Here is a 20,254-nt window from a genome sequence, read left to right as displayed (position 1 = left end):
TTACAAGACTTACAGTTCTCAAAGACGCACACACACACAATATCAACTGATTATCCTCCGGACAGCATGATTTTATATTTTAGTGTTAGAAAAGGAAGTGCCACAGCTCATGTATTGCTAGTTTATTGCTATTTATATAATCATTTTCTTCTCTGGGAATTTTACATTATTTGGTTTCTTTGTTTATTTAGCCTACTTAATTCTTTAGTGTTTTGCTTCTTAAGTTGTAATTTTAAAATATGAATTAGTTGTTAAAAAAAACAATCAATTATTTCCTCGTTTATGTTGTCTTTTTACTTTAAATAAATAATATCTGACGATGATGTCTTAGTGATGTCTCTTTTTTCATCCAGACCATTCAAAATCGTTGAATTTTCTTTGTTTTTGTTTTGTTTTTATTACAAACATTCAACTGATATTCACACCATGAAAAAACATTCACCCACCCAAAAAAAAAAAGATAAATACAAACATTCCCACACTTTTTACAGCAAGCATAGTGCATTGGCTTGTTTGAATCTAGTCAAACATTCACCTGGAGACATTTTACAAATTAAAAAAAATACTATACAAAGTATAAAATTCACATCAGTTCTCAGTGTAAACACAAGACGTTCTCTGGAGGTGTCACCACCAGTTTGTGTCACTGGTGGAGGACAAGAGAGTCGAGGGGCAGCGCGTCAGCGAAGCCCCCGGAGGAGAGAGGCTCACACTGAAGCTGCAGAAGCTGCTGGGCCTCCTGGAAGTCCGTCAGAAGACAGGACGCCGTCTGCAGGTCGATGTAGAGAGGCGGCGAACCGGCCTGGGGGTCGGCGAGGTAGGAGAAGGGTGGAGGGGGGGGAGGAGGAGGTAAGGAGTGATGAAGGGAGGAGTAGAGGGGAGGAGAGGAGCTGCAGGCGTCCCACTGCGGCACCACGGCGCCGGGCGAGTAAGAAGAGGCATGTCCCTGAGAAGGAAGAGGGGGGGAGGCATGGTCCGGCACCTGCACGTATAGCTCAGGGGAGCTGGCGTGAGAAGGAAGAAGAGGGGGAGGAGAGAGAAGGGAATCCTGGAGGGGACACAGGAAGCTGCTGAGGCTGGGGGGAGTGTCTGAGAGGGCAGGGAGCTCAGTGCTGCCGCCAACGCTGCTGCCGCCACTGCAGTGTATGCTGGGAATTTTAGGGCTGGGCTCTGACAGGCCAGAGTCTGAGGATGAGCAGGAAGAAGTTTGCTTTCCAGTGTTCACGTTACCTTTCATACTCCTCCTCTTCCTCTTGCGGCAAAAGTTTCCGTTGTCAAACATTTTCTCACAGTTTGGGTCCAGAATCCAGTAGTTTCCTTTACCTGCAGAGAGGACAAGAGGAGGGAAGAGGAAGAGTGAGGTTAAAAAAAAAAAGCATGTACTGTATTTCACTTCTCTTTTCTGTGACTACATGAAAGAAAAACACATTTCAGAAGGTTTAAATATCCAGAAACAAAACAGCCCAGCGGCGGCTTTAACATCAGATTCAATGTTACTAAAACCCCTTTAAAAAACACTTCATTTTTGAATGTTCTTTTTAAAGAAAGGACTATTAGAACTGGAATTGTTTTAGTCTATTCACAAAGCCCTTGGCTCCTCTGTTTATTTTCACTTTTTATTCAAGATCACAATCTAACTATGACCTCAAAGAACAACAAGAACCAGCTAGTTTTTACCATTGTTGGAATGGAAACAATTTTTGGAGTTTGGTTTGGCATACTTTTATGTATTTGTGGTAAAAAAAAAGGATGACGTTGGATTCGAGGCTCACCTGGGTCGCTCTCGTTGCGGGGAACCTTCTGGAAACAGTCGTTGAGCGACAGGTTGTGGCGGATGGAGTTCTGCCAGCCAGCCTTGTTGTGGCTATAGAAGGGGAAGTTGTCTGAGACATACTGGTAGATTTGGCTGAGTGTCAGCCGCTGCTCAGGTGCGCTCTGTATTGCCATGGCGATGAGGGCCGAGTAGGAGTACGGCGGGCGGACCAGGCGCATCATGTCTTCCGGGGTGGACAGTGAGAACCAGGGGCTGCTGGGGAACAGGGGCCTCTGGAGGCTGTAGAGATAAGGGAAGAAGCCTGGAGGGAGTCCTGTGGCCCCAGAGATGGGGCCTGGTTCTGGGCTGTTGACGCAGAGGTACGGGTCGCTGTGGTTGTTAGAAGTTGGGAGCCACTGGGATGCAGACAGGCTGGGCTCAGGAGGAGCTGGAGGGCTGTACAGGCTGAAGTCAGACGGATCGAGGCCCAGAGAAGGAAGCTCCTGTTGGGGTAGAGAGCGTCCACACAGGGGGACGGATGGAGCTTTCTCTGTGACAAAGGACGCCATGCTGTAAATTCTTTTCCTTCCTGTCTCTCTACATAAACATCTGTCTGTGGCGATGTCCTCGTCTGCTTGGCTCAGTGTGTGCTTATATAAAAATGTGTGTCTGTAGAAGCCACACACAGCCGGTGTCCTCTTGCACCTGTCCACCTGCTGCTGCTCACCTGAGGAACTTATACTCTGCTGCCCCGCCCACGGACAAGCTGATTGGCTACTGTGCTATCTCTAATATACACACGCTCGGATTCACATGCGTAAGTGATTCACAGAATTCACTTCCCTCAGGCAGATAAGAGCCTGAGGATTTAATGCTGAGGTATGTCACCACAGACAGAGATAAACACACACACACACACACACACACACACACACACACACACACACACACACACACACACACACACACACAGCTTGACAAATGAGGGATTGAGGCTCTTTTTACAGTTTTAGACGTTACAGCGTCTTGTCTGCCAAAAGTCAGTGATTCTAAACACTAAAGATAAAACAAACATTGATAGTCTAAACTCCTGTTAGAGCCTCCTGCAGGCTTCCATCACTAACACAATATGAAAGTGTTGCACAGAACGAACAAACATGTATTTATTTTGACATATAAGCAACATCTTAGTGATTTATCTGGTCGTAAGCCCCATTCAGACAGGGTTAATGTCACAGGTAGAGACATGAAACACATATCATTCTGTGGGACTTACACTTCCCACGGATATCATTATCTCTGATGTGTGATTGAGTTGTTTCTATTGTTGTAGATTAAGGAACTGATACATTCGAGAAAATAAATTCAAACCACTAAAAGAAAGTATTCATTGTAAAAACTTGAATATACATACATTTGTATATAGGGTGAAGTCAGTTAAGGTTTTACATCTTGCCTCTTTAAGTATTGGCAGCTACAGATGTCCTACATAACACAATCATTTTGATTGGTCTGAAATAACTAGGATTAAAACCTCAAATAAGACAAATATAACAATTAAAATATTATCAATATACACTTTACCTTTTATGGCAAAGGGTTTTGAGTGACTGTCCCATTTTACCTGAATGCATCAGGTAAAATTAGACAAAGAATTAAGCTGAAATTGGAAAATGAAACCAGCATGTTGTGGGGAAAGTAAATCAAAAGTTACCATGCTATTGTGTGCCACCCTGCCATACAACAGAATTTTTTTCGTGCTTTTGTCACTGACAAAATATTATAGAGGATGCAGTGAGCCCATGTCAGCCACAATAGTCAAGCATCATTGTTATATATTGTTATAGCCATCATATCACACAGTTAGTGAGGTTATAATCATTTAATGAACTAATAACCGAATTGATAAATGTATTCAGTCTTCAAACCATTTTACTTGAACATGTCATCAGAGTGAGGTAGGGCTTCTTCATGTGTTCCAAAGTCCAAAGCTCCTATAGTACCTTTTTATTTGGCAACATATTTGCTTTATAGAAATGCAACAAGTTCTAAAGGTAACGCTTAAAGGAGTCTTCAGAATGTATGGGATTTTCTTGAAAATCTACCAAAAAGTATCCTTTACCCTTTAGTTTTATATATTTATTTGTACCGTCTTATTGAAGCAGTCAATAATGGCTCAACTGAAACAAGAGTCTATTTACTTCCTGAGAGAAAATGGTAATTTTAAATTGGCTGATTCAGGGTGTTCAGATTCCTTTAGAAGTAACTGCAGACTGCCAGACCCTCAGCTGCTGTTTGAGGTGTCGCCCAAGCTATTGTTCTTAAAACCCCAAACACACCTTCAGCATGTCAGCATTCACAGGAGCAATTCAATCCTAATCAAACGGAAACGTTGTCCTTTAATGTAAACCTTTCAGTCTAACTTTGAATGTTTATATAAATGTTCTCCTGTAAATCGGGATTCATTGTTTGACAGAGCCACAGTGTAATGGTTCCGCTATTTTAAGATGATCCCCACAACTAAGTCATCTACTGGTTTGTCGTCAATAAATCTTTATAAAGATACCAGACATCAAACTTGGATTTTTTTTTTTTAGGCACTAATTTAAAAAACAACAACTTTGTTTTAAATGTGTTCTTTTTATCGTGAAGCACTTTGTAACTGTGTTTTGAAAGGTGCTATATTATAAATTATATATTATATAATAAATGTTTAATTATGAAACAAAACCTGATTTGTCTCAGAGATGCATTAGTAACCTACTTTTACAATGTTTTTAAAAAGTACTCTATTTCCCTCTGAAATGTAGTCTAGTAGAAGTATAAAGTAGCAGAAAATGGAAATAATCAAGTAAAGTACAAATGCCTCAAAATTGTACTTTAAGTACAGTAGTTAAAGGATGAGTACATCATTTTCCTTATTTTGTCAAGTTCCTTAAGTATTCACATCTTGGCTGAAGTATGTATGTTTATGCGTCAAAATGCTGTTTTCCAAAGCCCTTCTAAAAACTTTCTCCCCTTGTGACCTTCTGCATAATGTTGTTACTATATCCTTATGCTCAATGTATTACCTCCAGTAACTTAGATGGCTCATTAAGCGTTGTACTGCTGTGAACGCCACGTTAGGTCTGATCAGAAAGTCACACAGCAACACTAACTGACTAACTGACCAAGGAAACGGAAGATCAGCAAATGACTGGTTTTGTCAAAGGAGTCTGGTGGTGTTTAATGGAGTTATATAATACGGGTCAGCAACTTTTTTTAGCCGCATAAAAAAAAATCTACATCAGTTTGAATATATGCAATTTGGAATATTTTTTTGTTAACTAGTTTATAAAGTCATCAAAACCTTTCTGAAGCTCCATCCAGCCCGGGTTTCTGTCTGTAGTGGAGATTATTATTATTATTATTATTATTATTATTATTATTATTATCACCTGCCTTGCTTAGTGACTTCAAACTCATCCTTGTATTATCATTTAATTTTATAATCACAACATCATCAGTCTAAACCATCATAAATCCAGGTCACTGACAGCACAATGTCTCAGTGTGTCTGGACTGAAACAGACAGCGGTCTTATCTGTTCACTTTCCTGCCAACGAGATTTATAATTTACACCTGTGTGTGTATGTGTGTGTGTGTGTGTGATGACAGTTGGCGGTGCCAGCAATAATCTTTGCCCCGCGGTGCCTTCGAAGACGACACAGACATAACAACACACACAGTCTGAACTATAACTGACTTGGATTATACAAAGAGAGAGGGAGGGGGGTGCAGGGGCTCATGGAAAAAAAGTAAGAGACAACCTTTAACTGTCAAATATTGTCCAGTTTAAGGTAACTGGCAAAACTTGTTTCGCATTAATGACCTTTAAACAACAGACATTCAGCATCACTGACTCAACATGAGAATAAACCCTTTAAAACCTCTGATGCTGTCACTAGTACCAATCCTACTAGCCCTCACTGCTTTAACCTAAAATTAATTTGAAAAAGAAACAGACAACTTGTTTTTCGTCTAGTCATTTTCAACAGTTTCTAACTGGTTCAAAGCAACTTTCCAGACCATCCTCACCCAGAAAACGACCCTTATGGGTTGATTGTTGAGCAGCTCCAAAAGACCCACGAGGAAGTGAGGTGACTAAGTATAAGAGCACCAAACCCAAAACCTTTACTCAGTGAAAAGTCTGTGTCGTGGTGGTTGTTTGGGTGACAGTGCGGCAACACTATAACTTTCTCATTTTATCACGAGTTGAACAAAGTGTTGCGTTTTGCGCGATAAAAAGATATGGGTCGGATTCTGCTGACAGCAACATCTCCAGCTGTACCGACACGACTGCTAACGTGACTGGCGAGAGTGTGGACATAATAACGGTGCCCTTTGACCTTCTAGTGGAAGTTACGTAGGCAATAACAAAATCTGAACACTAGCGGCCATCTGGAGACGCACTATAGACACAGGTGTAGTCGGCATTGTGTCTCGGTTTTCCACTTGTGTTTGTATCCCGGGAACATTTTTAAAACCAGGTGTAAACATGGTCGGTTTCTCGTTACCTGGTTAGTGTTGTGATGCCTTACAGACTCAATGGGGTGCTAATGTGGCTACAAACTGGTCATAGTGGCTGGGACAATCAGAACACATGCTCTTTACAATTTTAAATATTTATATTCTACTCCTTCAGAGAAACAATGAGGCTTCCAATGTTTTCATGATGTTGTAATCAAATACCTGAGAGAAAAGACATCTGATACATTTACAGTGAAATTGAAATGTCCCACACTGAATGCACAAAGTATGAACACTGGAGGCTTGTGAGGTTTCATCTGCATTGTTTAACATAAAGAATGGAAAATACAATCATGAAATGTGGGATTTTCTTTGCTTAGCTGCAGACAGAACCAGGACAAGTTTTGCAATCAACATGCAGAGCTTGAATGTGAAATATACTTATAAACTAATAAACTAAATGCTAAAGAAATATAGCATTGATTCAATATATAAGTATCGTCATGCAGACATCACAATCTAAAACCTCAGAAAAGTTCTAGAGCTTTTAATTTTAAAGGTTTATTGTGTCAAACACTTTAAACTCAAAACTGAGCACTGAGATAAAGCTAGAAACTCTAATTTGTCAATGGTCAAACATAAGCACACAAAGCAACATGTGCAAAATCATTTTTACTCAATGTTACAGATAAATACCTGAGCATGTGTATGGACTTGTTCCCATACCGATACCAGTGTCGGAAATCCCACAGATACTGCCTAAAACGCTGGATTAAGTATTGACGAGTACCACGCCTGAATGGCGTTTTAGGTGGACAATAATCTTAATTCCCTTTGGTTTAGTTTCGTGATCTGGTGTGATCCAGTTTATCCGGTCAGGACCACTTCTCTTCGGTCATGTGGTATCCAGCCGGGTCAGAGAGCAGACACTGGTTCTGCTGGCTGGAGCTGCGGTTATTTGCATCGATGAGGAGCAGAGGAGACTGGGAGTAATGGCCAATGATGCCACTCACTGATGGGAAAGACTGCACACACGCACACACACACGCACAATTAAAGTTTTCCTGACCAATCACCAGCTGCGCTTTCTCTAATGTCAACTAGGAGCTGCTAAAGACACTTCTGGCTGTGTCAATACTATGGATATATAAATGATAACTACACCCACAAATTATCTTCCTCCCAGCATATTTAAAAAAAGCAGTTGGAGGGTTAAGGACTGTAGGAGTCCTAAAACTGATACTGGATTAATTCTCACATAGCATGCTAGTGTGCTAAAATGGTAAATGTTAAATACTGAATTAGCGTGCAGACATACAAAACTTCAATATGTTAGTATTTAAACCTCTTGTAGTCTGAGCTAACCAGTCATCCTGTCAGACTCTCTGCTGGACAGTTTGTTTCACTTTAACGTTACATAACAAAAAAACTGAGGACAAGGTCTAAACTGGAGTGTAAACTTCCCCAAATCAAAAACAGGACAGAGATGCTAACATTGGCCTCAACTCTGATAGCACCCAACACAGACTCCCTTATAGTGCAAGTGTATTTGCTTTACGTAACCACACAAATGAAAGTACTTAGCAGATGATACGCTGCTTTTTGTAAATGGTCAATTGAAGTGAATGGGACAACACTCTCATTTTCATTTCAAATCCAACGTCAATACAGTTATTACACAAACAGGCTTAGCCCCTTAACAGATAACTATTTCTTTTGAAGGCCTCTGGTCAGTAACTTCATGTTTACCTCCTGGGCTTTGAGTCCAGTTCCAAGCTGGAAATTCTGGTTCTGCTGTCTGATCTGGATGTTGTAGACTTTATCCTGATAGAAGACCATCAGGGTGAAGGGCTGACTGGCCAGCTGCCGGGTGCTGTCCCTGACCAGATATGTCCCGTCCTCAACACAGTCACAGAATAATACATGAGGGGTGGATGTCACAGAAACACTGATGTTAAACTACTCCCCATATTATTATACTCCCCATACATTTTGGCCTATAGGCCTATTTCTTTACATTCAGTCAAATTATCTCCATCAAAACATTGCATGCAAAGTAACTAATACCGTCAATGAAAAAACTAAATTCAAAGGAATACATAAAAAGTTCGGTAGGCAACTTTTATTTTACTTTTTTACCTTTTTGACTTGTTTTAGACATCTCTCTGCCTGACCTCTGGTCACTTTACCCACATACCAGCGAGGGTCCAGCTCCTACACACAATAAATGTAAAACCATTATACTTACAGAGCAACAAACACAAAGACGACATCGCCACCTGCTGTTCACACTGAAAAATATCTTTAGATATACACCATTAACAGCAAACAGGGGACCTCAAACTGTGTGCAGGTTTATAGGAACATAGAAATTCAGAGTCTGGGGCTATGACTTGCTTTTAAGGCAATGAGTAAAATAGTTAAACCTAATCTAATCTAATTAAGACATTAAGACAGAGGTCATTTGAGCTCTTTTCTTGGTTTGTTAGTATTTCAGCTGTGTTGTTCTGGTTCATTTGGCGTCTATGAATCATTTTCTGATTTATGCCAGTTAGGAGACCATTACAGTAAATTAGGTGAGGATATGAAAGTGTCTTTGATGGATTTGGTGTCCCTAAAGCTCAGAAATGTATAAAATAGTTTTTGTATTGCTATCTTTGTGAGGACCAACCGTTTTAAACCATTGTAGTGAGGACATCTCTGCATTGTGATCAATTGTAATCACTGCTGAGAATGGTTTATAGACATTATTTACATTATATTATTGACATACTTAATTGTATATATGCTGTAAAAATGTTAATGTATGTATTATTAACATTGTATATTTTCCCTCTAGTCAATTTCATTTGTCTTTCTTTTGTCTTTTTAATGTATTTCATCTAGTTTTAGTCTAGCTTTTATTCAGCTTTTTATTTCATCTTAATGTGCTTTATTAACATCATTTCTGAAGTTGTTTTGTATTTTTAATCTATGTCATGTAGTTCTTTAATGTAGTTACAGTATATTTCACCCTCTTTTATTACTATTACTGCAAAAAAAAAGTTTTTATCTTGCGTGCATTGGTCTCAAATTGTTTAATTGTTTTAGTCTTTTTTGTTATTTTTACGGTCCACACATGTTCAGTCTTTTTATTGTCAGCCATCTCTGAAGCTAACCTGTATGAAATGAATGAATGGCATTTAAAGTTTGATTGATTGCTTGATTGACTGATATGTCAAAGTACCGTTTGAATGTTAAGAATTAATTTAAAGGTTCAGGTTAGAAAAAGGAGTTAGGGAATGCCAATGAGGGTCCTAACACGTAGAGACAGACAAACGTGTGTGTGTGTGTGTGTGTGTGTGTGTAAGTGTGTTTTGTTACCTGTGTGTGTCCTGTTGTGGCTGGAGAAGGATGAAATGACTGTCTGTCTGATCCTACAAAGCTGCCTCTTTGTTCGGCAATTGCTACACACACACGCACACGCACACGCACAGACACAGACACAGACACAGACACAGACACAGACACGCACACGCACACGCACACGCACACACAGAACTTGTTGATAGTAATGCTCCTGCTGCTGGATGAAGCAGCTACAGAGTCTGTGACATGGCACCCTCTAGTGTTTTCATAGGGCTGGTATAAGACTGGGTGGGGTTTGATGGTGGTATAATATCACATTAACAACAATAACAGCACATCGAAGCTGTGTAAAATATATGATTAGGCGTATTTGAGAGGCAATAAGACATCATACATTTAGTCAAAGTGTGTCCATCAACAGTGCGCTGAATAATCTATCAGCAGCTCCTGTTTGCAATGTACCCATGGATGTGCAGACAACTACCACTGGGTTACTCTAAAACTGAACTCAATTGGAGAAAACGTAAAACAAATTATGACTCTCAGGCAGGTTTTGCAGCCTTTTTTCCTATGATTTCCAATACATTTATTCTAGATGGACATCAGAGACAACGATATCCTCGGGAAGTGAATATCAATATTTATGTCATGTCTGTGTGTTCATATTTTACTGAGTTGTCAAAAAGAGAAGTTGGGAGAGTTTTGCCTGTCATTCACCTCTTGACCAAGGCAATGTTAATCCCGTTTGAATGAGGCTTTACTCTCAGCAAGAAAGAGAATAAGGAGACAATTTCCCAAAATAGTTTTGAGTTTGTGTTGTTATCTTCTTACCAGACTTCAGTTTGTGAGGCAGAGAGCCTGTAGAGAGAACACCAGGAGGCAGACTGCTGAAAAACAAACAAAAGAAACAGATTATGCATCATACATGCCAGAAAGGTAGGTAGGCTTAATTCTAACCTTTGATAGATTTAATGGCTAGTTTTAGAGCTAAAACACGTGGAGCGAAAACATTAAGTCTTAAAATTAGGACTGGCATGCCCATTTCTTTTTAAAGAGTTACTCTTAATACAGCAAGTTAGGAGCTACTTTTAGCCTTAAGATGTTTTGTGACTACGGTCCCAATTTAAGATTTTTGTGTTCTCACAACGCACAATTACAGTGTGGTGTACACCATACCTGTCTCCTTGGCGTGAGGGGGACCCAGGGAGTCCAACACGGGGGAGGTGACCTTTATTTTGGAGGGGTAAAGTGTTGTGTTTAGGAGCTGAAAGATAGAGAAGAATTTAAAGAATCACTCTGATATTTTGGAATATACTTTTGTTTACGGACTTAATAATAAAAAAGCAAAAAAAAAGAAATCTCACCTTCATCTGGCATTTGCTGCTGAGAGGAGAAAGGAAGAAAAGGATGAGAGCTCATTCTAGACAAATTCACCGTCACAATAAAACGCTGTCAGAGCAGAAACTTACCTCTCTCCTTCCATCAAACCTGTAAAACCAAACCACATGCAAAAATCTGGTTATTATCAAATAACTTGAACAAACGGTTTTATCATTAGGAATTGAAGTAAAAACATAAATAAGGAAACAAAACTGTGTGTGTGCGTGCGTGCATGCGTGTGCGTGCGTGTGTGACTGAATGACTGACTGATGAATTCACACACTGAGATAATTAACTAATTGGATGAAAAGTTAAGTTTGTTTGAAAAAACTTCACAATTCAATTTCAGATTAGTTGATGAATGACTTTTGCGTAAAGACCTGTTGGCAGAAGGAGGTCTGGCTGAGGAGTTGCTCCTGCTGACGGAGATGGAGGACGGAGGAAGAGCGGGTGGTTTGTTCCATGTGGGAGGATCGGGGGCATCTGTCTGAGGCCTGTACACATTAAAGATGAAAGACTAGGTTCAGATGTTTTTAGAGCCGTTTTCTCACAAGACAACGTCCGACGAACAAGGGTCGGACATTGTCCGAAGTTTCCCTTTCTCACATGTAGCACACAACAGGAGATTGTCCGTGTCAGATATGTTCTCACCTACTGGAAACACTTTGTTTGGTTAAGCCGAGGGGTTAGAGTAGCAGCCTATACTGTGTTACTGCAATAGAGGAGGCTGCAGGTTCAGGAACGCAGTCCTATGATCGCATTTCTATAACTCTAGTTACCAAACAAAACTGGCATACTGCCCAAGCATCAACACTTGAGTTAGCAGCTACCACCGAAGGGTTAAGGTTAGGGTCAGGTTGAAAGACAGATTACAGAGAACGACTGCCAAGCAACTGTGTTGCTTGTTCCTAGGCGACTCGCAACACAGACGGGGTTAAATTATGAACCTAAGTGTAAAAGTTCTCTCACAAAACAATCATCGTTAAGTAACGATATCCCTGCGTTTTTGTAAGTGGGTATGCTGAAATCCTTTACCTTTCCCAGCGGATATACTGTACTCCGTATATACTCGCTGTTAATTCTTCGGACAATGAGCTGCTCTATTCACACATGGGCTCAGCCAGACATTACACAGACTTTGTATAGGGAGCTGGCAGGGTAAAGACCGTTTGATGTCAGGTCCAACATTGTCTATGTACATGGAAGAGGGCTCAGCCTCTTATTTATCCCTAATAAATAGGATGAACACGGTGTACGTTCTTACCTCCAAGAATGTGTGCCTGGCTGTAAGAAACAGAAATAAAATTACAAGTTAAAGGGAATTTTTCAGTGTTCGTGGTGAAAATAGAGTTCCTCAATGTTCTGTTCTTGGTTTTGTTTTCAGTTTTCTATGCTAATAATATGATCACAGGGCATATCATTTTTGAAATTAAACTTCTGAAAAAATGTCCTTGAGTTCAGTTCAGTTTTAGTGCATATACACAGATCCACCTGAAAACTCATGTTTGTTGTTAAATAAACTTAAACTTAAGTTAAAAAGAAAACCTCACCTTGTCCACTGTGTTGCGATGAGGTCCTGGGTAGCAAAGAAAAGTAAATGACATTGTCATTACAACATCAGCTAAATACCAGAATACTTATATAGATTATCAACACATCACATTTAATTTAAAGCGCCCATATTATGCTCATTTGCATTGCTGCGGCTCCTCTTTTCACCCTGTGTTTGGGTCTCTGTTTTAGCTACAGAGTGAGACATCTCACTTATACTATCTTTGTTAGGAGTTGCACATGCGCAGTAGAGACACAAAATAACACCCCAAATCCCTGGAAAAAGTGTGTTTTTTTTTCATAATATGGGCACTTTGATTAAATCTTTTGTTTGTTTGTTTCATGTTGTCATTGTATGTCTGCCAGGAGATTATGAAGAAAACGTTTATGCAATAAAATAAAGATGACAACAATAAAATCCATTGAATTGAACATTTAGTTTTCAACCTGTTCAAATTCCGTCTTTGTTTTATAGTTGTAGTTTGTTGCAGAGGTAGGCGATGAGGTACTGAATGCACCAGATGTGTAGGTTACAAAGTTTTTGTTTGTTTTTTGGAAAAAAAATACATTGCCAATGTTGACTTTGATGGATTTTCTCCCTGCAGGTTATTTTTCATAAAAAAATGAAGGGAAAGCAAAGGAAGGAAATCAATCTGCAATAGTTGTCCTTTAAAAAAAGCATGCAGGTCCAGGGTTACCTCTGGCCGGGGACACGCTGGATCCCAAATCTCGGCCCGGTTTGTTGCTACGAAAGACCTGTGGCGGCTCTGGAGGAACTGAACACAACAACAGAATTAAAACAGTATGCCAAATCATGTACCCATGAATGTACAGACAACTACCAATGAATTACTTTCATACTGAAGAAAACTAAAAAACATGATTTTAAGGTTCTGCAGCATCTTTTTTCTATGATTTCTAAGTGGATTTATTCTGGACGGACATCAGAGACAATGACATGCATGGGAATTGCAAGTAACAGGGAAATATATCAATATGTATTTTATGTCCGTATGGTCACATTTCACTGGGTTATGAAGATGTGTCTGTAAACACGTGGACTTACATTTTCTTGCTCCAGAGTGTGGGGAGGGGTCTCTTCTAGAGGAAGATTCTCCTGGCTACACACACAAGCACACATTTACAAAGTTTAGTTAACTGAACTGGTGTTAATACTTTAACACTAATGTTTAAATCACTTGAGGATTAAAATGAGACTCACCATCCGAGGTGAAGGTGCAGACAGGGTGGCTACTGGGGGGCGGGGACACACAGCAGGGGGTTGGCCTCTGGAGGATAAATGGTTATCTACGCGCACACACACACACACACACACACACACACACACAAATAATTTTGACAGTTTCCTTTCATACGATGAAGTGTTAAGGCCCCATTGAGGGGTAGAAAATTCTTTTGAGAATAAAGTTGTAATATTTTGAGAAATAAATTAGAGACTAAAGAGAATAAAGTATTAATTTAATGAGAATAAACTTATAACATAATATTAGGGGTAAAAAAATACCAACAAGAATAAAGTTGCAATATTGAAAAAAAAGTCATAATATTGCTACAATAATTTTTTTGAGAATTTAATTTAATGAGAATAAAGTCATAATATTTCAAGAACAAAAGTGGTAAGAGAATAAAGTCGAAATTTAATAAGAAGTGGAGATTTTAATACTGTGTTGTAATGAACAGATGAAAGCAGTCTGTATTTTCTGTTGATGAACTGAGCTTACAACTATATTTTCAAAACATCACGACTTTTTTCTCATGATATTGTCACCTAATTTCTTTTCTAATAGTTACCCTGATACTCGCTGTACTTTCAAGTCCTCGTGTATGAAGAAATATGTTAAATCTGAAGAGATAACCATCTGATTTTCTACTTTAGTATCATGATTAACTGTAACTGCAGGACATCACCTCAGATAACTAGAGGAGCTGCCCAACATAACAGACCAAAGCAAACAAATGGTGCAAACAATAACATAAAATGTCATATTTCTTTACTTTAAATGGTCCAAAACCAACTAAAACACCATCTGTATGGAAAAAGCGTCGAGTAGTGAGAGTGAGGCTGCATACTATCTGTTATCTACCGATGTAATCACTGTCTCCGATGGGCAGGGTGGGGTACAGCTTTTTAGCCAGGTCCTCTAGAGGTTCGGTGGGAGGGGGCTCGTAATCGGGGTAATTGGGGTCGTCGCTTGGGGTCTCATAGTCTTCCACACTGTCGTCCTCATTACCGCTGAATGGACTCTCGTAGTCATCTTCACACTCTTCATCATCCTGATGAAGTGAAGGACAGACAGAAAGGTGGATCACAGAGAACACTAAAGCAACCACCCTGAACACCTTGGAAAGTACAACCACTTAGCAATCAACACCATATATCCAGCATATGTATTCTTTTCACCATAAAAACAAATACATTTTTAAAGTAACAATCTAATCTCTCGCCTTGGCGATTAAGTGGTAATTAGAGGTGTGATCACTTTGGATCTCAATTCCCAGAGATTGTCACTTGTGATATTGTGAACATATTACATGTTACTTCTAAATCCCAATAGGGACAGAGATGGAAGAAAAGAGTTTTTCTGGTCAAACGTCACTGAAAAGAAAGACAAAAATAAAAAGATGAACTCACAAACTCGTCTTCAGGCCAACTCTGGACGTCAGCAGCCATTTCTGCAAAAGAGAAAGCAGGAGAATTAATATCTATGTATTTATACTTAATTTAAGATGAACGTCATTGACAGTACATACATTGACAGAACATATTAGCAGTATAATGTTTAACATATATGCTGTATATATACAGTATATAAATATTGTAAAGAACTAACCCTAACCATTTTGACCCAACATAAGCAGGTTTGTGATAAATTAATAAAAGAAAAGTACCTGGTTCATGATATTTGGGCGTTGGTCTGTAACGAGAAGACAGATTACTTTTTTATTATGAGTTTTACAGCTTGCAGGTTTAAAACAGTAAGCTGAATGACATAATCAGTAACATTGTTTAAAAACACAGTAACAGGCCTATTAACAGAAGTAGACCTGCTACTTCACAGCATATTATTTTAAACCCACTATTATATTCCTATAACATATCTGTCTAAACATAGGTTGAATTACTGCAGTCTATTATGTAATTTCAAAAAACAATATGTATTCATAATTTCACATTTGTTTAAACACGTTCTGTGTGTGTAGTGTGACGCAACAACTGTGTTTTATAATGTGATCCTGGATTACATAAAAAACTAAATAACACCAAAACAGAAAGGCAGACTGAAGGCCAGGGGCTCTTTAAGAGAGCCCAGGCAGTCAACATGTCTGTATGACATTAAATATGTACTCTACTTTACAGAAAACAGCAGTATTGTATTTTATATTTAAATCAGTAAAAACAAAAAAAACAAAGTCATGATAAAAGCAAAGGTGAGTGGGTGAAAGTGGAAAGTGGGTCAACATCTGACTTTTTACTAAATATTCTTCTTCTCTCCTCCTTCTTGCTGATTTCAACGCTGATCTTAGAGATCATCCTGAAGAGACAGAAACATAAAAGGTTGTTCAAACTGGTCTTTATCATTAACAATGTAATAAGCTGCTACACCCAATATGAACTTGGGATTTCTCAATTAATTATCTTAATTAAGTTTAACAACAGTGGTGCGACTTTTTCACTAGGTGAGGCTATGGCTCTATGGGTATAGCTCTGTGTAGTTTGGTCGTCTTTGTATTTTTAAACATGAATATGTTTTAAAGTATTTCTCATGTCACAGAAACCACTGAGAGTGAATCGTGTGTTTTAGATGTCGATAGGAGTATCAGGGCCCTCATGTGAGGAAGGCCCAAAAAGATACTAGAATGAACAGCTGTGGATGTGGGGGGGGCATAGAAAATACCTTTTTACAAGGCCCAAAACTTTGTGCCACGCCCCTGATTACAAGCAGGACTGTTGTCATCTTTCTTTGTAAAATGAAGCCACCTTTGGACCGTTTCCCCCCCATACCGCTGTGACGTCTTCTTATTGCTAAGTTTCCTGCAGCAAAGACGCATGCGTTTGATGTCACTGTTGTAATTGCAAAACTGTTAGAAAAACATGCCGGCATTGATAAAGGAAATTGGAATTGGAAAAGGAATCGATAAGCTCCTACCCCACTATCGATTCCCATTGATTCTCGATTGCTTTGTATTTAAAAGTTTCTAAAATATTTCTTGATTAAATCTAATTTAATCTAATCTAATCTAATCTAATTGTTCAGAAAGTCATTTTTCAACTTTTAAGATTCCTGGTGTGATGTAAGTCAAAAGGGTCTCCAAATTTAAAATAGTTGGGGTTATGAGATGTTGAACCATTTTAAAACTTTTAATAGATACATTTTCTCTTCTTAATAAGAGAAAAATCCAAATAGGAAGGTGGCTCAGTGGTTAGCACTTCTGCCTCACAGCCAGTTGGCACTGCAGAGTTTGATTCCCGGGCAGGGACTGTCTGTGTGGAGTTGTTTGCGAAAATCCAGATGTCTCACGAGAGCATAATTTGAATTTGCTCAGTTACTTTGGCATTGAGTAATGCTGCTCATTAACTATACCCTTGTAGCTAAGCTGCACCAATCACCTGGGTGTATCGGATATAGAGGCGAGATAAACCGATGACGACAGTTTCGCAATTATAACAGTGACATCAAACGCATGCGTCTTTGCTGCAGGAAACTTAGCAATAAGAAGACGTCATAGCGGTATGGGGGGGAAACGGTCCAAAGGTGGCTTCATTTTACAAAGAAAGATGACAACAGTCCTGCTTGTAATCAGGGGCGTGGCACAAAAACTGGTCTACGCTACCAGTGGAGCTATCTTTAGCCTTCCACTTCCAATATATCTTTAGCCTTCCACTGGTTTGATAATTGTTGATCATGTGTGGATAACAGTCACATCTCCAGAAAAACAGTGGGCGTGTGACGGTAATGATTAATAGTTTCTTTGAGATATGAATAGGCAGTTGGTCTGTACTCACGGAGCGTGAAGTTTGGGGAATTTCTGGAGGTCGTTTTCACTCAGATTCTACAAAAACAAGAGAAAACTGTGAAAATGTTGTGTTAAACAGGATATGTGTTCATATCATTGTGAGGAAATTTTAGAGTCTTAACCAGACCTTACCTCCTCCTTTCCTTCTCTTCATCCTTATGTTCTCTTTAACTCCTCCTTTCCTTCTCTTCATCCTTATTTCCTTGTCCTCCTCTACGTCCTTCTGCCCTTTCTACCTCCTTTTTTCCTTCTCTTCCTCCTTCACCTCTTTCCTTCCTTTTCTACCTTCTCATAACCCCCGTCTTCTCCACCCAGACTCCTTCATTCCCTACTTTTGACCTCCCTATTTTCCTCCCTACATCCCTATGTTCTTCTCCCCTTCTTCTCTGCCTCCATCTTTTTCACCTTGTCTCAGCTGACAGGACTATTTCACTATGATGTTTAAAAAACATTTTTAAATGTAACTTAACTCACCACAAATCTGGAGCCGCTGATGGCGTTCTTTATCACCACCTTGTCACAGCCAGACAGTCCCATCTGCAACACACATTTCAAACATCAGTGACGTAGCTCACACAGTGTGATTTATTGAGGATTAAAGGTTTTCTAAGTATTTGCCTTGTCTTTCCACCCTGGCTTGCTGGTTTGGTGTGCGTGATTTGTTGACCGCCAGGGCGGACGGGCCACTATGACGGCCGTGGGATGCTCACTGGATCACAGCTGTGCTTCTGTTAAAGGCAGTGGCCCAACACTCCAGCGACCAGTGTTACTATATGTATATATATATACATATATACATATATAGACCTATATGCCACCCGCAAAAGTGGCTAGTGATGGTGGATGATAACATCAAGCCCTGTAAGTAGTATACGGCAAAGTTTTGCGGCTGCCATTTAAATAAAAATCCGGGTCTTGTGTAAATAAAACATTTGCAGGTGCTATTGACAGTAGATTATTTTTTCCTTTTTTTAAATGGCAGGTTTGTGCAGGATGTTGCCCTGGTGCTAATTCTCTCTGACCAATCAGCGGTCTGTTTTTACTGCGGCGTCTACCGGCTCAGTTCCCTTGGAACCTCAACAAAGTTGGTACCAAAGAAAGTACCAGTTCCTGAACCGAGCCGTACTATGCAGGGGAAATGCGGCCTAAGTCTCTATCATGTGTGAGGTCTTCCTGTCTGCTAACTGTGTGTAAACCAGTTTATACTCTGACAGAGGAGCTTCACCAAAACTGGATGGTGACACAGCTAATCAGCTGCGATAGCTTTCTCCATTTTGGCTCTCTGTTCCCTTTAAGATCAGGTCTGTCAGGGCGGCTTGTTATTGGTCAACGATCCAAATTTGGAATTCAAAAATCACCAAAGTTGAATTTGACACAAGACTCATACCAAATGTTCTGACTGTAACTGTACCTGCAGCAAGTATCAAGTCTTACTTAAAGGATTTCTGTGTCCAGAAAGAAAGAAACAAAGAAAGTGTGAGACAGTGAGAGTATCGATTGAGGTCTCACCCTCTTCAGGTAGTCTGCCAGCTGCTGTGGGCTCCACCCCGTCACCTCCACCCTAGACGGCCCTCGGTCAGAGCTCATCCTTTGTCCTCAAAGTGTCGACGTCCGTGCAGCTGATGTCAAACCAAGGACTTTAACAAGAGGAGACCACCATTTGAGAGGAGGACGATCACCTGAAGATGAATTTTTATGTTCCCAGTCGTGCTGTTCTTCTTCAGGTGCTCTTCAGTTGGACGTCCACACGATAGCAGACAGAAGGGCCTTGCTCGTCACCACTCCTTCCTGAAATGCAAAACCAAACTTCTCTTAAAGACTTGTAGAAAATAGAATAACTGACAGACGTCGTCAAAAAGTTTTACTTCCTCAAAATCAACTCACCACTCACTCAAAGAGAAGAAAATAGAGAGAAGAACGCAAAGTGCAGGCAGTAAATGTTACTGAGAAACCAAAATGGCTTCCTTCCTTCCTTCTCTTGCTCTCTCTCTCTCTCCCTCTCTACCACTCTTTGTGTCTATGTCTCTCTATCTATTCGCCTCTCTTTCCTCCCCTCTCTCCCTCCCTCCTTCCATCTCAGAGGAAGTGACTGTGCAGGGGGGGCATCCTCCTCCCCCCACCTGACCACAGAGCAGAACAGATGGTGCAGTTGCACCCACTTGCTGTAGCTTACAAGAAACTCAACACAAGTTTTTTTTCTTTTTAAAGCAAGAGAGGAAGCAGGAAGTTACAGACTCTGGATCAGTTTGAGAGTTCAGCCTGATATCTGCAGCAGCACTGAGATCAGATGCATGGAGTTGTCTTCATCCGGAGATTCACAAAGGTCATTAACTAAATTAAACTGCAGCTTTGGTAAAGTTCGATGGCGAAAAGTAACAAAGTGCATTTACAAGTACTGGGCTTAGGCACAAATATAAGGTACTTACTTTACTTGAATATTTTCTTTTCATGCCACTTTTACTTCTACTACTTCTTACTTCTATTTACAAATTAAAGAGAGAGTTTAGACCTGGAGTGGGGTTGTATTAGGTACTTACAGAGATGGAAAGTAAGGAAGTACAAATTTTTTGTTAACTCAAGTAGATTTTTCAGATATTTTTACTTTAACTTACTATTTGTTTTTGTGCTGACTTTTTACTTACAGTCCTTACATTTTTAACACGAATATCGGTACTT

General features: G+C 39.8%; 2 protein-coding genes across 7 annotated transcripts; both read right to left on the bottom strand.

The window, feature by feature from the left end:
* Positions 1-514: 514 nt before the first annotated feature.
* On the bottom strand, positions 515-2,447 carry foxi3a (forkhead box I3a). The gene is made up of 2 exons (XM_032533704.1): positions 1,773-2,447; positions 515-1,323 (listed from the first exon to the last, which is right to left on the bottom strand). Exons 1-2 carry the CDS (start codon positions 2,320-2,322, stop codon positions 644-646), a joined length of 1,230 nt encoding a protein of 409 aa, XP_032389595.1. The 5' UTR covers positions 2,323-2,447; the 3' UTR covers positions 515-643.
* A 4,008-nt stretch (positions 2,448-6,455) lies between these two features.
* Positions 6,456-19,710, bottom strand: lcp2a (lymphocyte cytosolic protein 2a). 6 transcript variants are annotated; one of them, XM_032533698.1, is made up of 22 exons: positions 19,463-19,710; positions 19,088-19,366; positions 18,053-18,115; positions 17,568-17,614; positions 16,030-16,095; positions 15,452-15,477; positions 15,195-15,235; positions 14,647-14,836; positions 13,764-13,849; positions 13,608-13,662; positions 13,240-13,317; positions 12,541-12,566; positions 12,255-12,274; positions 11,371-11,484; positions 11,080-11,098; positions 10,975-10,993; positions 10,787-10,874; positions 10,442-10,497; positions 9,626-9,708; positions 8,402-8,476; positions 8,012-8,161; positions 6,456-7,287 (listed from the first exon to the last, which is right to left on the bottom strand). In XM_032533698.1, the coding sequence occupies exons 2-22, from the start codon at positions 19,163-19,165 to the stop codon at positions 7,138-7,140; spliced, it is 1,530 nt and encodes a 509-aa protein (XP_032389589.1). In that variant the 5' UTR covers positions 19,166-19,366; positions 19,463-19,710; the 3' UTR covers positions 6,456-7,137. The 6 variants fall into 6 exon arrangements, with proteins under 6 accessions (XP_032389589.1, XP_032389593.1, XP_032389592.1 ...); XM_032533702.1 differs by having other exon boundaries at positions 10,442-10,494; XM_032533701.1 differs by having other exon boundaries at positions 10,975-10,990.
* Between the last annotated feature and the right edge of the window lie 544 nt (positions 19,711-20,254).

Source organism: Etheostoma spectabile, chromosome 13, assembly GCF_008692095.1.
Source record: "Etheostoma spectabile isolate EspeVRDwgs_2016 chromosome 13, UIUC_Espe_1.0, whole genome shotgun sequence".
NCBI lineage: Eukaryota > Metazoa > Chordata > Actinopteri > Perciformes > Percidae > Etheostoma > Etheostoma spectabile.
Note: the sequence above shows the minus strand (reverse complement) of the source record. Positions and strands in the feature narration are given on the sequence as shown.